Source organism: Archocentrus centrarchus, chromosome 14 (assembly GCF_007364275.1).
Source record: "Archocentrus centrarchus isolate MPI-CPG fArcCen1 chromosome 14, fArcCen1, whole genome shotgun sequence".
NCBI classification, from domain to species: Eukaryota; Metazoa; Chordata; class Actinopteri; order Cichliformes; family Cichlidae; genus Archocentrus; species Archocentrus centrarchus.
Window position 1 is genome coordinate 938,614 of NC_044359.1, and position 20,595 is coordinate 959,208.

A 20,595-nucleotide genomic window follows, 5' to 3' on the forward strand; every position below is an offset into this window, starting at 1 on the left:
CTCAAACAGAGCGCTCCTCCTCACGGCGAGTTTCTACTGCAGCTTCTATTCTCTGAGCTCAGGTGAGCGGCCCTGAGTGCGGGTCGTGCTCTGCTCTCTGTAACGGACGTCAGCTGCTGACTGCAAATACGTTTTAGGGTCCAAACCAAACTACTGCAGCATCTGTGTGCAGCACAGAGGGAAACACAGACAGCGATCAGAGCAAGACGACAAGTACGCACTTTGTGTCCTTTTATCTGTGATATGAACTGATACAAAGCAGCAAGTTCAGCCTTAGAGCCCAACCTAATTCACAGCCGTGAAAATCACTTCGCTTTTCTAATGTAATACACATGTAATATGGTAGAAAACTTGATGTTGAGACGGCAGAGTCACGCCCTTCTGCCGCTTTCCGCACGCGTTCCTGGTTCGAGACCAGCTAGTTTGGGGGGCCGGAATTGAACCCGTTGAACGGTTCAAATTACGGCACGGGCTCCGGAACCCTGTTGGTGGGAAAGAGGCCTGGATGAATGGTTACTGGGCCAACCGGGGCCTGGAATGTGAGTCAGTACATGTGACGTCAGCATGGCGAGCCATTGGCTGCCCGTATATGCGGCGTTCCAGAGCGCTGCGAGCATGTCGTACTTAAAGGATCTCGTGATGGTAAAATGGAAGTCAGCATTAAGCTTTTGGGTGGCAAACGTAGATTTTGGAAAGGAAGCAGCTCCTGCGTGGAACACCGAGGTCCCTGCTCATCTTTGAGGGACCTTGGGTTCCTGCCCAGTGTTTCTGATGAGGTTTGTGGGTCTTTGAGCTCCACGAGCTGAAGCATCATCTGCTTCCATGACAGAAAGAGAAGGCAGATGTCTGTGCAGCTCGTAGCTCCAAACCTGTGTGGATGGACGGAGAGCATCCACAGGCCTGAGGAAGCATCTCAGTCGGGTGGGCTGAGATACCTGATGCTCTGAGAGGGTGAATATGGTGATGAATCCAGCACAGGTTCAGGCGGTGGGCATGAGGAGGACAGACTGCTCTGCTGGACCGTCGGAGCAGGTCTGAGGTGCAGAATCATCTCTGAGATGCTCTGACCTGAGACTCTGAGCGTGACGTGCAGGAAGGTCCACCTCAGAGAAGAAACGGCTTTTTTACTGACCCGTGAGCGGCAGCGGGCTCATCGGCGCTGAGATGTGGAGGCAGCTGTTTGGCGTGTGGACACGTGACCTCTGAGGGCGTCTGACGGGTTCTGCACGCTCACTTTAACGTGAGCTGCAGGAAAACTCGCTCAGTTTGTTCTCACCTCATTCTTTATTCCAAACCTCCGTCTGTGCTTCATTTATTTATTTATGCTCCTGTGGATTCTCTGCTTTATTTGGACTAAGAAAAATATTTTCTTAAATGTTTTCAGATTTTTTAAATGACTGCAAATCTTATTCTGTTGATTTTATGATTTAAAAAAATTCTTTTTTTATGTATTTTTATCTGTTCTGAGGATATTTTTTCTGATTTATTTTTAATAATTATTGAAAATTTAGTTCTATAATCATACAAAATAAATATATATTCTATATTTATTTATCATTTATTTATTTATTACTGACTTTTTTAATGATAATTTTTTAAAAATCCATCCTAATAATGTAGTAATGTGAGTTATTGGCTGGTTTTACTGTGATTCAGGGACTAATTGATTCCTTTGTCGTCGCTCGAGCTGCTCTGTTAGTTTGATTGACAGATCAGATGTGGCGGGGCTGCAGCTGATCACTTCGTTAATGTCGTGTGTTTAATGCTGCAGGTTTGAAGCTGATATCAGGTGAGTGGATGAACCCTCCCTCTGTGACCGCACTGTGACGATGTTACAGTGATCTGATTGGACGTTTCCTCGCAGCAGGTGAGCCGAACACCTGCAGAGACGTTAGTTATATAACCGAGTCGACGCCTCAGCAGCAGTTTGTCCTGCAGAGTCCGACTGAAGGGAAGGAGATGGAGAGATGAACACACACAGGCACACACGCACACACACTTCTTTGTCAACTTTGCAGGGTGTTGCTAAGCAACCAAAGGAAATCTCAAACCAGAATAGTGATATGAAAAAAAAAAGAACAGAATGGAGACAAAGATGCAGCTTCACTGTTTCTCTCAGTTTTACCATCGAGCTCGAATGTGTGGGAGACGAGGAGGAGGAGGAGGAAGAAGGTCCAAATTTGAAACTCATTTACAGGAAGTCAGCGAGAAAATCAGATGAGCGCTGCCGTTATCTGAACTGTAATAACGTGTGATATTACCCTGCTGCTGATGTCATTAAAACACCTGTCGGTGAGTTTCTCCACAGTAACACACACTCTGAGGAACACGCACAGGCCACCTGATTTAGGTATGCAAAGCCACAAAAGTGGGAGGGGCCTAAAATCCAGGAAGGAGTGGTTCAAACTGTTTCTCAGTTAGAAATTTGCAAAGATGCAAGATCGTGTCCTGATGCGGGGGCCGTGATGTCAGAGAGACAGGTGTGTCACTCATTTGTAACATGCAGACTTCAACAGAATCTCTTCTTGACAGAAACATGAAAAACAGGATGTGACCTCATCAGCCGTCGCCCCTCCATGCTGCTGATGTGGACTCCGAGGTCATCACTCTCCGTGTTACACTCAGCTTGAGTGAGTGAGAAAACATACATAAAACATACGTAAGCACGGCTGTCATCATAAAAGCAGAGTCTGATTGGCTCATTTGTTCCAGGACAGGTTTATTCCATTCAGCAGGTTTCTCCCATAAAGAAGATGGTATGGAATACATGAGGAAACATCTGCAGCTGTTTCATGTGAGAAAGACTTTTTACTGCAGACGTCTGAACAGTATTCTCCACCTCCTCCTCCTCCTCCACCTCCTCTGACTCTCAGCCTCCTCTAATGGTCTGTGACTTCGATGTGACGACTCGGGACGAGGTTGCCGAGCTCTGAACACCTCAACGCATCTCTGCTTCAGCATCGACTCTGAGCAGCACTCGCTAACATTAGTCCACCCATCGCCAACACTGCCACACGAGGACCCAAACTATGAGCTGACGAGGCTTCACACGACTGAGCGTGCTCCTCACTCAGGCAGAAGTTCATTAACCGTCCTCTGGTAGGAACTGGCAGAAAGACCTGATTCAGCCTCATAAAAGTGAAAAGGAGCTTCGTGACACAGATGTGCGTCTTTGTGCTCCTGCTCCCTCCATGTTTTAGCCTCTGTCGTCTACATCAGTCATCAGCACCAACAATGGATGGACAATAGGATTGTTTTCTGTTACTCCTCCTCCATCTCAGCTGAAATCGGTGCAATGTCTGAACCAATGACCTAAAGTAACGAGGCTGAGATCTTACATGCAGGCAGTAACAGTGAAGATCTGTTTCTGACAGGTGTCTGAGGACTGCACTGAGTCTACAGGTGTCTGCACCTGTGCTTCGTTACCTCTGACAGAGAGCACGCTCAACCTCATCCACCCAAACAGCGTTTACTGAGATCACAGGCCCAGAGACCAGTTGGCTGTTGCCTGGTAATCACTGATCACGAGAGAAACTCCTCGACTGGTTGGTGAGCAGCTGCTGGGTGTCAATGACGGAGCACCACAAACCTCCCTGTGATTGGACGGTTTGCACTGAAGCCACGGAGCGGTTGGCGAGTGTCTGCTTTCAAAGTAAAAGCTGTGCCTTACTGCTGAAACCAAGATGTTTAAAAAACCCCCCACAACTTTTACTTTGAAGGTGAACACATTCCAGGTTTGAGTCCAACTTTTTCAAGTTCCTGATGGTCAGTGAGTGAACCTACAGGGGACCGCAGGGATCTGTGTCAGCGAGCAGAGGAGTCACAGGGAGGTTTCAGGGGGACCACCCAGCAACTACTCAGCAGCTACTCAGCAACTACCCAGCAACCACCGAGCAACCACCCACCTATCACCCAGCAACCACCCAGCAACCACCCACCTATCACCCAGCAACCACCCAGTAACCACCCAGCAATTACACAGCAGCTACTCAGCAACTACCCAGCAACCACACAGCAACTACTCAGCAGCTACTCAGCAACTACCCAGCAACCACCGAGCAACCACCCACCTATCACCCAGCAACCACCCAGCAACCACCCACCTATCACCCAGCAACCACCCAGTAACCACCCAGCAATTACTCAGCAGCTACTCAGCAACTACCCAGCAACCACCCAGCAACTACTCAGCAGCTACTCAGCAACTACCCAGCAACCACCCAGCAACCACCCAGCAATTACTCAGCAGCTACTCAGCAACTACCCAGCAACCACCCAGCAACTACTCAGCAGCTACTCAGCAACTACCCAGCAACCACAGAGCAACCACCCAACTATCACCCAGCAACCACCCAGCAATTACTCAGCAGCTACTCAGCAACTACCCAGCAACCACCCAGCAACTACTCAGCAACTACCCAGCAACCACCCACCTATCACCCAGCAACCACCCAGCAACCATCCACCTATCACCCAGCAACCACCCAGCAACCACCCACCTATCACCCAGCAACCACCCAGTAACCACCCAGCAACCATTCACCTATCAACCAGCAACTGCCCAGCAACTACTCAGCAACTACCCAGCAACCACCCAGCAACCATCCACCTATCACCCAGCAACCACCCAGTAACCATCCACCTATCACCCAGCAACCACCCAGCAACCACCCACCTATCACCCAGCAACCACCCAGCAACCACCCACCTATCACCCAGCAACCACCCAGCAACCACCCAGCAACCAGCCACCTATCACCCAGCAACCACCCAGTAACCTCAGCAACGATGCGTTTCCCTACAGACTGCAGGTCGTCAGCTGGTCTCTAGGCCAGTGTGATTGGGTCTTAATGAGATAAGTTGCTCCTCACATGCAACGCCACAGTAGTCCCACTGGGCTCTGAAACTCATTACTTCCTGTGGTTTGCACCACACTGAGTACGAACTTTGACCCGGTGCACTGGGATGTACATTCAGCTGATCAATCCACAGGTTTCTGTAAGAGCATACGTAGGCTCCATGACAGACGGCTACTTCCGCTTTACGGTTTTATACTTCTGGTTACCCAAAGTCAGAGCCAGAGTTAATGACAAAATTCGGTTACTTCGTGCTGTAACAGGCGGCTTTATTAGTTGGAACATGAGCTCGGGTTCAACTTGTGCTGTTGTCGGTTGTCACTACATCAGTCTGTCCATTTTTTCAAATTATTTTATTCTGTAAATTTGTTCTTTTTCCCCAAATTTATACTACCCAGTTGCACATCCTATTACTGTATTTTTACCTCTGCCAAGGAGGTTATGTTTTCGGTCGCGTTGGTTTGTTTGTCTGTCTGTCTGTCTGTCTGTTTGTTTGTTTGTTTGTTTGTTTGTTTGTCAGCAGGATTACTCCAAAAGTTATGAACGGATTTCGATGAAATTTTGTGGAGTGGTTGGAAATGACAAGAGGAAGAAGTGATTAAATTTTGGCGGTGATCTGGATCATGATCTGGATCCAGGGATTCTTCACTATTGCGGGATAGAGGGTTATAGTTGTCTGGGAAAGATGAAAGATTATTTCACAGTATTTAGATACACGTATTACAGCGTCAGTGACCCTATGGCCTTGGCGGAGGTTTGCGCTCTCTGAGTGCTTCTAGTTTCCTTATGTTTTAAGTTTTCCTTTAATGTACAGCCTCTTATTTTTTTACGTTATTTTATTTATAGTGTGACACTACAGCATACAGCCTACACAAAGCTTAAACAATGCCTGCCTTCATGTAAACACGTAGCAGTTAGCAGGATGACAGCTGTGTGTCTCCTCGATCACAGCCTTCAGCCAGTCCAGTGTTTCTGTTTCAGTGATCTGAACACTCTGATATCCAGATCAGTGATTTACCTTCCACAGAATAGCTGCAGCATCACTACATGATTTCCCTAATCAGAGATACAGGAACAGCTGACTGTCTCCTCCGCTCCACTTTCCCTTAGCATGACCCATGCTAAGTGCTTAGCTTGGCCGATGCTCTGGCTCGGCTCTACAGCTGCTTTAAGGAAAACAATGTTGCCTTGTTTGTTCAGCATTACTTTATTGATTTTATTGCTTTGAAGGTAATCTGGTGCTCTTATAATTACGTGATTCTTTGCCATCAACACCTTCGGAAAAAACAAGGTAACCGATAATGTGGATGTAGCGACTTCAGGCCATAATTTCATGTCATTTACACCAGTTACGGGTGAGGCACTGTTACCTCGCTGCTTTTTAAAACATCCTTGCAATGTCTCCACCTCTGATGTGGTACCATTTAGGCAGGTAAAAGAAACTGCAGTGTTAAAATGTTTAAATGAACGGCAAGCGTGTAAGCCCGCAACCGTGAACAACAGCGCAAACAGAAGTAAACTACCGGCTTCCGCTATGAATTATGGGTAGTGGCGCGAAGTCAGGAATACTGTGGATAGAAACAAGGCCTCCTATAGCATATAAAGAGCACAACCTCCCACACACAAAAATCCCATCCTGGAAGCAGTCTGATCACGTGACTCTTACAGGACAGCTCTTGTGGGTCAAAGGTCGTTCTCTGCGTGAGGACCTGCTGTGTGTGTGGATTGTGAGGCTGTTTGTGTGAAGGTCGAGGGTTCAGGCTTCCCCGTGGGCCTCATTAAAGCTCGGGGTTGAGTGTTTGTGTAACGCTCTGACTCCGGGTCAGCCCGGCACTGTGAGTGTGTCCTTCAGGTCCTCACCTCTGGCAGACAGCTTCTTGGTGTTGATGATCTTGGCGGCGTACTCCTGACCGGACAGAACCTTCACACAGCGCCGCACCACTGAGAACGCTCCCCTGGAAACATGACAGGAGGAACCAATCAGCAGACTTACACAGAACAGAGATCATCTTATAACAAGGGCCTGACACCAGCCTGCAGGACTTTAAAGTAAGGAGAAACCTCCAGGACTGAAATATGAAGCCAACATCGAAACCTGCAGTTCCTCCAATGACCACAAGAGGCGGGCTCCAAGTGAATCAATCCTGATGTATAATAAGAACTGCGACATCACCATTTGGTTTTTTATTTGGCTTAAATATCTTTTTTGCTGCCATCATATCGGTCTTTTGTTTCCAGGTGTGTCCATATTTGGACAAAAGGTTGGAGCGCTACGTTATGAGCTAATGCTAGCTAGCCTAGTATCCATCCAGAGACAGGGATACGGATTCCTGCTAATCCTAAAAATGCTTCAGCGCTAGCTTTATTTTCAGCTCCGGGGTTGCTGCTTGGCCACCTTCCTTACAAAAACCAGATACCAGTGGCCAAAATCAACACTCCATATACCAATGGATTCGATTCAATTCAATTCAATTCGGTTTATTTATATAGCGCCAAATCACAACATACAGTATTCTCAATGTGCTTTATACTGTAACATAAAGACCCTACAATAATACTGAGAAAATGGATGACATCATGGTGGCTACATCCATCCTTGATATACAGTCTGTGGAGATTTGGCATCCCTTAAGAAAGACCAGGTGTATTCTGGAAAAGAATTAAGAGCCTGGGTATTTGCTGTTTTAAGTCTGCTTTTATCAAGCAATAATCAATACCTGTAATATTGATGAGCAGTTATACATGATTTTATGGCTGGAAGTGAAACTGTGGTTTCTGCAGAAAGCTTTCTGTGTTTCTTATGAAAGCTGCATTCTGCCACCCACATCACATTATGTAAGAGACCTGGCATTATGTGTGTGTGTGTGTGTGTGTGTGTGTGTGTGTGTGTGTGTGTGTGTGTGTGTGTGTGGGTGGTGAGTGGGATGGGGTCAGAAGGTGTTACACTTATCCCTCCATCCTTCTATGCATTCATCAGCCGTCCTTCCTGATCAGCGGCTGATCAGCAGCACAATCAATAATCTATAAATAATCAGATGATTAAGTCGTGCTCCTGTCGGTTGCCACGGTTTACAGTAAAACATGTACCATAATAACAGAAATAAAATACTCATGTGATATTTAAAATTCTAATGAGGGTCGTACAAAATCTGAATATATAACAAATCATAATTAATAAAATCTTTTTTACACCACCTGTATAATAATAATAATTATTATTTAAAAATGTCTTAAAATGCTTTAATTCTTAGATTAATTATTAAAAATCTAATTATTAATAATTAAAGTGAAATAAATTTCAATATTTAGCTTCAAAGTATAAACAGTGATAATATATAATAAATATTTCAATAATAAAATAGCTGATTATGAGGAAAATATAAAAAAATTGCTGAATTGAAAATAAATTAAAATAATAATTCTCATATGAAATTCTGCAGAAAATATAAACTTGATTAAAGATCAATTAGTTCAAATCAAATAGTTCAAATAAAATGTGAAAAAAATAGTTTCATGGATAAGATTAAAAAATAAACTTTAAACGAAAATTAAAATATCTGATTTTTATTTATGATTTATAATAATAAACAACAAGAATAAGGAAAATTATTTAAAATGTTTTATAAAATCATGATTACCATGATTTTATTGATGTAGTAATAAAATAATTATGATGATGATGATGATGAAGGACGAATGGAAACTCTGCGGTACTTTACGGTGATGAAGATGATGAGGATGACACTCACTTGCCCAGCTCTTCGTACAGCTGATACTCTTCAGTAAAACGAGTGCAGATGACCGTTGCCATGGTGACCCTGTGGGGCGAGGGGTCAGGGAGCTCCCTGTCGTCTTCCTCTGAGGATGATGATGATGAAGGCCGAGAGTTAGACCCGTCTGTGTGTGTCGGAGGAATGAAGAAGAGGAGGCAGAAAGAGAAGAAGCAGCAGCAGAGATGGAGGCAGAGAGTTTGCTGTGGACGGAGGAAGAGGAGGAGGAGGAAGATGGAGGGATGATGGAGAGAGCAGTGAGGAAGAGCCGCGTCTCTCCGTCTCTCTGTGCCGATCTGAGGCTGCGAGAGGCTCGCCCTGCCCGCCCACTCCCCCGCCAGCCAATCAGAGGGCAGGACACACACACACACACACACACACACACACACACACACACACACACACACACACACACACACACACACACACACACACACACACACACACAGAGTCGCTATGGTAACTGCATCCTCTGAGCTGAAAGTAAGAATCAGAGTACCAAAAACTGCACATTAAACTGCAAATATTAGTGATACTATTACTGCTAATACTACTACTGCTACCAGTACTACTGTTAACACTTCACTCAGTGCTATAAATGCTGGTATGCTATTATTTTTACAGGAGTAGCAGCTGTAGGTCCTGGTGAGAGCAAACCTGCTACAATGACCTGGAGGTCCAGGGGGGGACTTTGGAGGACTGGGGGCACCAGGAGGCCCCTAAACATCTGGGAGCATGGAAATCTGGAGGTCTGGGTTACCATGGAGGTCTGAGAGCACCTGGAAGTCTTGAGATCCCTGCAGTGTTTCCAGCTGACGGGGGCGGCAGGTTTTGTGTTTTGGGGGCTGCTGTAGACCCGAAACAGCTGATTAGTGGATCAGTTGAATGACATCATCATTATGGATCAGTTACATTGTTACAGTTACCCTGTTTATTCCTGGTGGATGTTGCTGTGAATATTCGGGTTTTAGACAGTAACATCTTGACGTGTGAGCCGGATCATTTCCTGTGTTTGCTCACAGAGGGGTGATTGATCGCTGGTCGTGTGACAGAGCTGCGATTGATCGCTGAGTATTGACAGTGATCAGGTTCGTGTTTGAGAGTGCGCGTCCAGCAGCCGGAGGAGTCGACCTCTCCTTTCTTTCCCTCTATTTTTAGCTCTGTTTGTCTCCGCTGGGACGAGCTTCCTTCTTTCTGCTTCTCTCTTCGTCTTTCTGTCACTCATCTTTTCTGCTTGGCTTCCTCCTTTTGAGCCTCCTCCTCCTCCTCCTCCTCTCTGGGGATGAAGAGGAGGATTGAAGCAGAGCTGATTGGTCAGCAGAGTTCAGCCTGAGCTCTGCAGCTGCTGCCACCAAACACTGAGAAACAAGCTGTGAGTGGGTGAAACACCAGACCAGCGCCTCTGAGAGCACTGGGAACACTGGGAGCACTGGGCCGGTGAGCAGATGTGATGGCATATGGTGGTTTGTGATTGGTTAGCTCCAAAGTAAACATTAACTGTAATAAGATGACAGCAGCAGCTGTTTGAGGCTGTGAAGCTGAAACTCTCTGTTCATTAATCTGAAGGTTTTCCTGAGTCAGGAGGAGGAACAGAACATCTCCAAACATCATCTCCAAACCCCGATCCTCAAACCTGGACCACAGACACACGTCTGACTACTGAACCGTCCACTGAAGGTGTGACAGTCCTCTTAAATGTCCTCAGAATGATGGATCTGAATCCACAAGTACTTCTGTCAAAACAAAATCCCTCCCTCCCTCCCCACAGACTGTGGTTTCTAAAGCATCCTTTAACCCCAAACAGCAGCTCAGATATGGAGCGTACACAGAGAGCAGAGAGGCTTCAGGGAGCTGCAGCACAAAGTGTTCTGGATCAGGAAGTGTGGGAGCTGGCAGGCCGGTTCGATGTTCCTGCGTGGCGTTCCCAGCTGTGCTGCGTGGTAAAAGTGAGACAGGTGCTTCTTCCTCTGAGCTCGGGTTTGTGAGACTCGTAGATCACAATAAAAGATCTACACATTCATGCTTCTCCAACAGGCCGTACCTGTAATCAGATTACATGATTTCCTTTGTCTAATCATGATGAGATTCTCTCTGTGGCCTCATTCACACTTTAAACAGTTACACTGTTTGTGAGATGGTTGTGTGAGGTTGGCGGTGTGCTCCAACACCACAGCTGAAGTTCAGGCTCTCAGCTTTAGTGTGAGGGATTAAATGTTTCACTGCCTGCTGAGGAACCTCTGCTGATCTGTTTTCAGGGGCTCAAACGTATTTGGACATGTGTTCATGTTCAGCTGCATGGAAATGCTTTGCAGACGGATGTGTGAATGCTGCACGCTGCGAGCACACAGTGAGTTTCCTCCTCGTGCTGGTCTGCAGCAGCGCCATGAAGCTAACTCTGCTTTCTCACCACGGTCGGCTCCTCGTGTCCATGTGAAGTGTTGCTGCACCTCCCTGTACGCTCCACCTTTCTCCTGTCACGTCATCAATAAATAACAGCGAGCATCACTCTGCCCTTTCATGGGAACATCCAGCCAGAGCTGCTCAGCCTGTAACAGCTTTTTAAAGTCTGGCTGTTCCTGCGGCTGCTCAGTGTTTGCAGCTTGTGCTGAACTCTGTGGATTTGTAGTCTTCTATTTATGCTACACCTGGATCATGTGACGTCTTCCTCCCAGAGAGTCTTCTTGGCTGGATGTTGTGATGGAAAGGATCCCGGGATCATCCCCTCACAGTTACCCTGCTGGTAATCCAGAAGGTGCCCTTCCATCTCTGTTTGGACACTTCCTGTTCTCTGTCTCAGGTCCAGACCTCTGGGGTCTTTTTCCTGAAACAGTGAGGAAAGGGTTCGCTCGTGGCCGTGATGCTGATCAGTAACTGGCTTTAACTCTTAAAAGCTTCACACAATATTTAGTTAAACGCAGACATGACTTCACTTACTGTGATTCTGCAAACAGGAAAACACAGAAAGGTTTCCACACATTTATGGACCTGCAGCAGCCACTCAGATGAGTGTGGTGTTCTGCTTCCCCCTGCTGGTCTGATTTGAGTACTGCAGAAGCCTGATCTGTTAGGACCACAGCTCTGTCATGTGTTATTTATGAACATATTTATCTGGTCTCTACTGATTCTGTGAAGAAGAATATTCATTGGTTCAGCCTTTTCATGGCTGCAGCTTCAGTTTGTTTTCTGTCTGCAGGATTCTGCACGTCATTGAAGAAAGTTTGTTTGGCCTCTTTAAAAACTGCACACAAAAACCAACTCTGGCTACTTGATAAAAAATACCACTCACTGATGTAAATACTCTGAAACCATGCCTCACTGCTTTGCAGAATGAGGTCAAACAATACATTCAGACAATTAAAGACTCTGATACACAAAAGAGATAAAACTACTGAGAAATGTGCAGCGCTGAATGTATTCTTATGACCTCTGACCCCCCAGCATTCTCTTTTCTTTCCTTTACCCAATGCAGCTATTTCTTTGCACTGTATAACTGTTATATGCAGAATTATTCTACATTGACATGTGAAGATGGTATATGTTGTTTTTGTTCTGTAAACACCCACCTTGATAAATAAAGTTGGAAAAAAGATATAGAAAATATGTTCTAACTTCTCCTAAAAGGCCCTGCCCTAAACATGTCCAGCACTGCTCACCGAGGCTGACTCAGACTCACTGTCTTCAGGTCTTCTCTTATAAACAGTTAATCATCAAACCAACTATGAAGCACGTCCACAGCCAGCTTCCTCTCTGTTAGCTTTCCCTGTGTTAGCTTCCTCTCTGTTAGCTTTCCCTGTGTTAGCTCCTCTCTGTTAGCTTTCCCTGTGTTAGCTTCCTCTCTGTTAGCTTTCCCTGTGTTAGCTTCCTCTCTGTTAGCTTTCCCTGTGTTAGCTTCCTCTCTGTTAGCTTTCCCTGTGTTAGCTTCCTCTCTGTTAGCTTTCCCTGTGTTAGCTTCCTCTGTTAGCTTTCCCTGTGTTAGCTTCCTCTGTTAGCTTTCCCTGTGTTAGCTTCCTCTGTTAGCTTTCCCTGTGTTAGCTTCCTCTCTGTTAGCTTTCCCTGTGTTAGCTTCTCTGTTAGCTTTCCCTGTGTTAGCTTTCCCTGTGTTAGCTTCCTCTGTTAGCTTTCCCTGTGTTAGCTTCCTGTGTTAGCTTCCTCTGTTAGCTTTCCCTGTGTTAGCTTCCCTCTGTTAGCTTTCCCTGTGTTAGCTTCCTCTGTTAGCTTTCCCTGTGTTAGCTTCCTACTGTTAGCTTTCCCTGTGTTAGCTTCCTCTCTGTTAGCTTTCCCTGTGTTAGCTTCCTCTGTTAGCTTTCCCTGTGTTAGCTTCCTCTCTGTTAGCTTTCCCTGTGTTAGCTTCCTCTGTTAGCTTTCCCTGTGTTAGCTTCCTCTGTTAGCTTTCCCTGTGTTAGCTTCCTCTGTTAGCTTTCCCTGTGTTAGCTTCCTCTGTTAGCTTTCCCTGTGTTAGCTTCCTCTCTGTTAGCTTTTCCCTGTGTTAGCTTCCTCTCTGTTAGCTTTCCCTGTGTTAGCTTCCTCTCTGTTAGCTTTCCCTGTGTTAGCTTCCCCTCTGTTAGCTTCCCCCGTGTTAGCTGGCCTGACAAAACCTAAAACCAGTCAGAGACGGGTGCTTATCAACTCTGTCTGTTAGCTCAGACTTTCTGCTTCATGATCTCATGGACTAGTTCTTATATAGCGCTTTTCTACTCAGATATGAGCACTCAAAGCGCCTTTCATGTGAAAGGGTGAGTTTGACTCTTCTGTACAAAATGGATGAGCTGAGCACCGCTGACTCCAATCAGACATCATCAGAGGAGGTGGTGATACAGATCTGAGGAACACAAAAACAGCTTTGCTGCAAGAAGGATGATTGCAACGCTGCAGAAGACCATTAAACAAGCACACAAAGCAGGACAATATCAACTCAACTTTACCCTAACATGATCAGTCAGGTTAAGAGGTCACATCATGGTGTTCATCCACTCAATTAGTCAAGCCAGGATTTATTAATCTAGCTACAAGTGAGTTCACAGGAACGATGTTGGCAGCATCGACCAATCAGGAGCCAGGACAGAGTGATAATAGAAACAAATGAAGAGCTTAAACAGACTGGAGGCAGCACAGCTGCTGCAGCCTGTATCAGTACTGTGCTAACAGAGTAGCAGCTGGGTACCAGTTGATTCGTTCAACTGCAGCCCTCAGAGGAGGTACAGAGGAGGCTAATGTGATGTAAGGTCAGCAAGCTCACAGCCGAGCGGTTCCAGCTGTGAGACCGTGAACCATGGAACCGACCGCAATGGGAGCCATGTTAGCAGAAGAGAGGTAAAGGAGTCCTGAACTCAGCCTTCAACACGCGGGGGGGGGGGGCTTGTTTCCATAACCTAAAACAGAGCAACCAACCCTCGAGAATCAAAGAGGCGGAGACAGAGAAAGAGAGAAAACTGATTTATTCCCACATCAGAGACAAACACTTTCACACTCGCTCCGCACTGGAAACCAGCTCTCACTGGTTCTCCCCCACTTCAAGGACCCGAGTCCAGAAACACGCCAGAGGTCAGAGCCATGGCAGCGCACCGCGGGGGGAGGTGGTGTTTCAGCGAGAGAGTCCACGGGCCAGTGCAGAGAAAGTCCAAGGTAGAGTCCACCCACAGGTAAAGCTCCCATTCCAGTCCAGGAAAGTTCAAAATCCAGAGAGTCCGAGTCCAGAGTTCCCAGCAGACCCCCTTCTGAAGTAAACAGCTGTGAGAATTATAGCAGCAATTCCTGGTTTGGATTACAGAACAAGGAGTCCAGGAAAGTTAGGACTGGGAGACGGGGTCCTGGACTGGTTCTGCCAAGTCTTCAGCAGGTTCTTCCCCCTTATGGACTAGTTCTAAAGAGTCCTGGGGTTCTCCTGGCTCTTTGACAGGTTCTGGCTCTCTCAGTTTCTGAAGTGGTTCTAGGAGTTCTGGACTCAGATTTCGGGTTTCGGCAATGAGTCGTTTGATGCCAACCATCCATTGGCTGACCTCGGTCACATGATCAACCATCAGGGCGCGATGGATCTCATCAGCCGAGTCCCAGCGGCCTGACTGTAATTCTGAGAGACAAGCAGGTGAGTGGTCAGACAGGTGTGCAGGCAGACAGGTATATAGGTGTATAATCAGATAGACAGACAGGCAGGTGTATAACCAGGCAGGTGTATAATCAGACAGGTGTGCAGTGAAACAGCTTACCCAGAGACAGGGTGTCCATGCGCCTCCTGACGGGCAGGCTCAGCCTACCTGACCTCCAGCTGTCCTCCATCAGGTGAAGCCGCTTTGCCACATCATTACACACCTGAGCCTGCAGACAGGTCAAAGGTCACTCAGAGTTAAACACATCTGTCTGTTAATGGAAGAGAAAATGACTTGTGCCCCTCCCAGTGGCCAAATCTGGTACTGCAGGTGAAAATCTGATCCCTGACCTCAGCTGATTTAAAATATTTAGTTATTTCTTTGATGAATATAAAGGTTCAGCTCAGGGTCAAAGGTTATTTCACTGTGACGTGGCAGCACCCCCTGCTGATGTAACGGATATAAGCTCACTTTAACAGAGTGTCTGCAGGCGCGGAGCGCTCCGTTCAGTACCAGCATCACACCCCCGACATCAGGCTCACTCTCTGATTGGCTAATGCCAGCCTCTCTCTGGCTCCTCATTTGTCCCAGGTGAGGAGGATGGGGTGTGGCCATGCCCCCAGGTGGAGGTCCAGCTGTGAGAAATCACATATCGATCATCTCAGCTGTCAGCTACTGATCTCTGATTAGAAACCTTCTATTCCTTACCTGAGCAGAGTGGAGGTGGAGCTACACCACAAGGAGGTGGAGCTAAAGGGTTGGAGGAGGGAGGGGCTGTCGGTGGGGGCCCTGCACCTGTAGACGGAGGTTATCATATGCATGGGGTGTAATTTTGGTGTGATTAGCAGGTGGGTCAGCTGACTGTACCTGAGGTTGCTGCTGGCCTCTTGTTGAGGAGGTTCCTCTGCGGTCCGTGGGCCTTCTGAAGGCCGTAGGAGAACTGAGGGGGGTCGTTCCAGCCTCGCTCCTGGTTACCTGAGAACAGCCAAGTTCAAGGTGGGCAGGTATAAAAACACACGTGTTTTAACCTTCCTCAGCTGCGTGGTTAGACCTGTTCAATCGCTCAGTTCATTAACAGAAATGCACATTTGATCAATAATGATCAGCCAGATCAATTATTGAATACACAGTAAACTGAACCTTTTTATCCCGGGAGGGGGGGTGTCTGACGTCATCAATAACTAATCAATAGTGAAAGTAGCTGTGGTGCATTACACTGTACTTTAAAGCAGTAACACTGACACACTTCTGTCGAACAATAGGAGGATCAATCAGGTTGTTTATCGAGCTCTAGCTCACTGATCACGTGATTTCCGGTGTTACCAGATCAGGACTTTCCGTTTGTGAAAACATCAACATAAACTTATTAACTGATTTTTGAATGAAGTTCGGTGAGACTGTCTTTGGCAGAGAGGCTTGGAGCCAGCTGAGCTCAGCACCAGCCCTCATTAACGGGCTCTCAGGTTACCGGCGCCGCGCTTTATGATCCGGAGGAAGCCCCGACACACAGAAACGGCCGTGTGAAAGGTCAAAGCTGCGTTTGTAGATCCCGGAACAGAAACATGACGTGGAGGCCGAATGAAAAACAGCAACATTAATAACCGGAAATGACGAAGATGGTGGTTATAACACGCTTATTTATGGCCTGAAGTCTCAAACTTTAAAAGGACACATTTTTGAATGAAGTCCGTGACTGTGAGAGAGAGGGCGGATCGGTACCGGGCAGGATCGGTACCGTCCACCTCGGCTACACCGATAACCTTCTGCCCGGAGCCAGCCGCTGCCGGAGGAGAAACTCACCGGGTTTGACGTACATGTCCTCCATGTTGGATCCGCAGGCTGGCTAACGGGATCCCCGCGGAGTCAAACCGTGTGAAAGCTTAGGGACAGTTCGGTCAGACTCCCGCTGCGGACCGGGACGCCGCTGGATCCGGATCAAAGTAAAAACACAGAGAATACTTTCCGGTCTGAATTTCAAAATAAAAGCTGGAGCGCGTCATACGACTAAAAGTTTTATTGATTTAACCTTTCTTTCTAACACTGGTCTGTATAAATACGGTGGCATTTATTTGATAAGTATGTGTATAACAAATAAAAGCTATTCTGATATAATTCTATAGACCAGTGGTAGAAAAAAGATAGAATAAAGTTAATTTGAAACAGTTAAACAGGACCTTTTTTGGTTTAGACAGACTGTTATTGTCTGACATTTAGCTGTTACTGGCTCAGCCCTGCTGTCAGGTTATATGATTAAAAATTAAGAAATTAAATATAACTTAAGATTTAAAACTTTTCGTGTTTACATCCAGCAACCATAACAAACAAGGAGCATTTATGTTCAGATTTCACAAATGTTATTAAAAGTACAGAAATACAAGAGATCAAAATTAATGAGTGTAATTTTCAGCTTAATTTATTTCGTTTTGAGGCTTTTACTTTGGAAGGAAATGGTTTTGTATTTTGAAACATCCTGGAGCGTCACGAACGCCCCGCGATAGAAGCATTTCCCGGACACGTGGCCACTGTGTCATAGATACTGTGACGTAGTGAGAAAGTAACAGAGAAATAAAAAAACAAACAAACAAACAAACAAACAAAGCTTTCTGCAGTCGCTGGTTGAACTCTGAAATCTTTTCAAACTCAAACTGCAGCAGCAGTGGAGTCGCCACCTTTCACAAATGAAAATAAGGGACCTCCACCACAGCTTCTCAGGACCAGGACCAACATGGCCCGAGTCACCTGACTCACATTTTATGTTGTCTTTTTTTGTAAAGGGGTGATCAAGAAAGCAATTAGTCATACATAAAATTAAATACTTTTTTTTTTATTGTGAAAGATTGCTGCCTATAAAGTGCTGTTAAATAAGGCTGCATTACATGCAAATATATAACAAAGTGCAATGAAACACAACTTGCACACAAGTTATTGCCCAATTAACCTAGTAAATGATATTCTGTATGATCTAGCACATGACAGCAGCACCTAATGTGATGTGTTTGTGTAGAGTGTGCACTAATGAACTAAATAAAATGAGAACTTATTGTAACTCTCAAAGCTGCAGTATGTAACTTTTATAAAAATGTGTTTGTTTTCTATGTATTTGTTAAAATTGTCACCATGTGGTGCCCCGACAGCAGCAGCTTTAAAGAGCAGACCTGTTCCTGCTGCAGGGACTCTCTGTGAACCCTGAAGAGGAAAAACCCTCAGGAATATAACTAATCATGGAGTTTCCTGATTTTATTGCTTTTTTATAAAAATCTGTTCACAAAAACTTGGTACAAACTTTAAGTGACCACAAATTTATAGTAAATGTTGCTAAAACCTTCAAGTTTTTAGTTTGATTTTGACTTCATTTCATTTTCTTCATTTTTCTCTTTCACCTTTCTGAGATATTTCATATTTTAAAAAGATTTTAAACAGGTTTTCATCAAATCAAAATTATAGACTCGCCTGCATATCATAAAATCATATAAATCAGTAAATAAAAATCATAATATTTGTGCCAAAATCTCTCAGAGATTAACCCCAGTTATGTTTTATTAATTTTTACATTTAGTGTGCAAATGGAATTTGCACTTTTTTGGTGGGACATGATTTTGCCAAAGTCTCAAGAATCAGAGGTTTACTGTTCTTTCAATGGCCATATATATATATATGTATACTAATACTACGGTATATTCAATTAATGATCATTCAGACTCAACTAAACAATCAATCAACCACAACAGTCTGCTAAAGCACAACAAACTGAATCAATAATAACATAATACTCTGTACCAAATCAGTGTGCGGAGATGACTGTGGTATGAAGCACTGCAACACTGATGCCTGGCTTTTCTGACCTCTGACCTCTCTGCAGTGTTGCTCTCCTGATCCATGCTGCCTGATATCAGACAGCCCGCTGTGCGCACACAACAAACTCACCAACAACTGTTCCACTCTGCCTTAAACTCATCCCCACTGACGCTGTTCAGCCGTGGATGTGCGGGTGTGTGACGTCTGTCACTAGGAAACGGTGACAGCAGCGCCAGCAGGCAACACCGGTCCGTGGCAGGCCGGGGGTGGGGGGGTCATAAGAGGATCCACAACAATTCAGCTGGCCTTAGTACTTCCTGTATTTTATTCTGTGCTTAATTGTTACATTTAGTGTTGATGTGTGTGTGACAGCAATGAGGATTGGACATTTTAGAAAATACCGAACCAATGGCGTCCCAATACGGACGCAACATTTAACTGCCAAATAAAGGACGATTCTGTATTTTACGGGACGGGTGATAACCCTAAGCAGCAGTCCTGAGCAGCTCCTCTCTCTGAGACTGAAGTCCAGCTCCGTTTTCCCAGCATGCTTTGTTTTCCTCTTCCTGTGTGATGGGGGAAACAATCCCAGACCTTCTCAGAAAGGTGAGAACCATCATCATCAGAGATGTGGAACCCTGAGACAGCAGAAGGTCAACTTCAGGGGGAAAAAGTTTTATGAGGCAGGATTTTGGGCCAAAGCTTGTTTGTCAGGTGTGATTCTGTACACGCAGTTTTTAGATGATCATTAAAGCTGAACTGAACGCTGCTGCTGTTTGACAGGAGAGAGCAGCAGCGTGCAGAGATTTGCTGTGAGTGACCCCACAGAGCCAAAAGCTGCAGTTCCTCTGGTGTCCAGCAGAGGCAGCAGTGAGTCAGTCCCCATAGACTGCCATGTTAAATGTTTACAGCCTGAGACACAAGAGGCTGCTTTGGTCTCTGTGGATTATCTCCTCCTTCATAACTGCTGTATTTCTTCTTCCAGCTGCTCCCTTTAGGAGTCACCACAGTGGATCATCAGCCTCCACCTCCCTCTGTCCCAGCATCCTCCTCTGTCTCACCGGCCCTCTGCATGTCCTTCTTCACTACATCCACGAACCTCCTCTGAGGTCTTCCTCTTCTCCTCCTACCTGCAGCTCCATCTTCAGTATCTCCACCCTCCCTCCTCTGCACATGTCCAAACCTTCTCAGTCTCTCTGACTCTCAGCTGTCCTTCTGATGGACTCATTTCTAGTCCTGTCCATCCTGCTCACTCCCAGTGAACATCTGAGCATCTTCAGCTCGGCCTCCTGTCTCTGTGTCAGAGTCTCCGTCTCCAAACCATCACAGCAGGTCTCACTGTGATCATGGAAACCTTCCCTTTCAGTCTGGCTGCTCTCCTTCTGCCACAGATCACCCCGACACTCGTTTCCACCTGCTCCACCCTGCTTACACTCTCTTCTTCTCCTGTCTTTGGATGGTTGACCTCAGGTATTTAAACTAATCCATCTTCACTCCCTCTGCTCCTTGCAGCTTCACCTTTCCGCCTGCCTCCCTCTCATTCACACATGCTTCTAACTTTCATTCCTCTTCTCTCCAGAGCATACCTCCACCTCTCCAGACTCTCCTCCACCTCTGCAGGTTCTCTCTACAGATCACAGTGTCATCTACAAACATCTTCATCCACAAGAGGGCAGCCACCAACTGGACTGAGTGCAGCTGAACCAGTTCGGCCATTCGCTGCTGGTGTCTCTGGTCTGGGTTTGATCAGATTCACACCCCTGCGTGTGCGTGTGTGTGTGTGTGTGTGTGTGTGTGTGTGTGTGTGTGTGTGTGTGTGTCCAGATAAATGTTAGTTACAGTATTTATCACTGCTGATCTGAGGTAAAGATTATGGAGATATCCTCAGGTTGAAGTGGACACTGGGTTTACCTGTGCTAACAGCATTAATGACTGCCTTGAGGCATGCAGTTGTGAGTGTGTTCTTCAGTTTCTGGTGAACTTTACGGTGCCTTACTCTGTTGTATGGACATTGTGTCTTGCTGGGGCCTCCTCCCAGTAGGACACACCCAGAACACCTCATCCAAGAGGCCCCCGGGAGGCATCCCAGTC

General features: G+C 46.0%; 2 protein-coding genes and 1 pseudogene across 4 annotated transcripts in view; all 3 read right to left on the reverse strand.

Annotated features, from left to right (window-relative positions):
- LOC115791927 (calcium/calmodulin-dependent protein kinase II alpha) overlaps positions 1-8,780 on the reverse strand; it is a 37,362-nt gene extending 28,582 nt beyond the window's left edge. The window contains exons 1-2 of the mRNA XM_030746226.1: positions 8,606-8,780; positions 6,717-6,811 (exon numbers count right to left, since the gene is read on the reverse strand). Coding sequence (XP_030602086.1) covers positions 6,717-6,811; positions 8,606-8,667 — 157 coding nt within the window. The 5' untranslated portion in view covers positions 8,668-8,780. The remainder of the gene's footprint in view (positions 1-6,716; positions 6,812-8,605) is intronic.
- The window catches only part of LOC115791921 (GTPase IMAP family member 8-like), a 263,474-nt pseudogene that overhangs the window by 157,986 nt on the left and 84,893 nt on the right, over positions 1-20,595 (reverse strand).
- LOC115791935 (steroid receptor RNA activator 1-like) lies at positions 14,134-16,669 on the reverse strand. Of its 3 annotated transcripts, XM_030746239.1 has the most exons (7): positions 16,510-16,669; positions 15,577-15,684; positions 15,418-15,504; positions 15,181-15,344; positions 14,830-14,938; positions 14,565-14,693; positions 14,134-14,447 (listed from the first exon to the last, which is right to left on the reverse strand). In XM_030746239.1, exons 1-7 carry the CDS (start codon positions 16,532-16,534, stop codon positions 14,413-14,415), a joined length of 657 nt encoding a protein of 218 aa, XP_030602099.1. In that variant the 5' UTR covers positions 16,535-16,669; the 3' UTR covers positions 14,134-14,412. The 3 variants fall into 3 exon arrangements, with proteins under 3 accessions (XP_030602099.1, XP_030602097.1, XP_030602098.1); XM_030746237.1 differs by having other exon boundaries at positions 14,134-14,693; XM_030746238.1 differs by lacking the exon at positions 15,418-15,504 and having other exon boundaries at positions 14,134-14,693.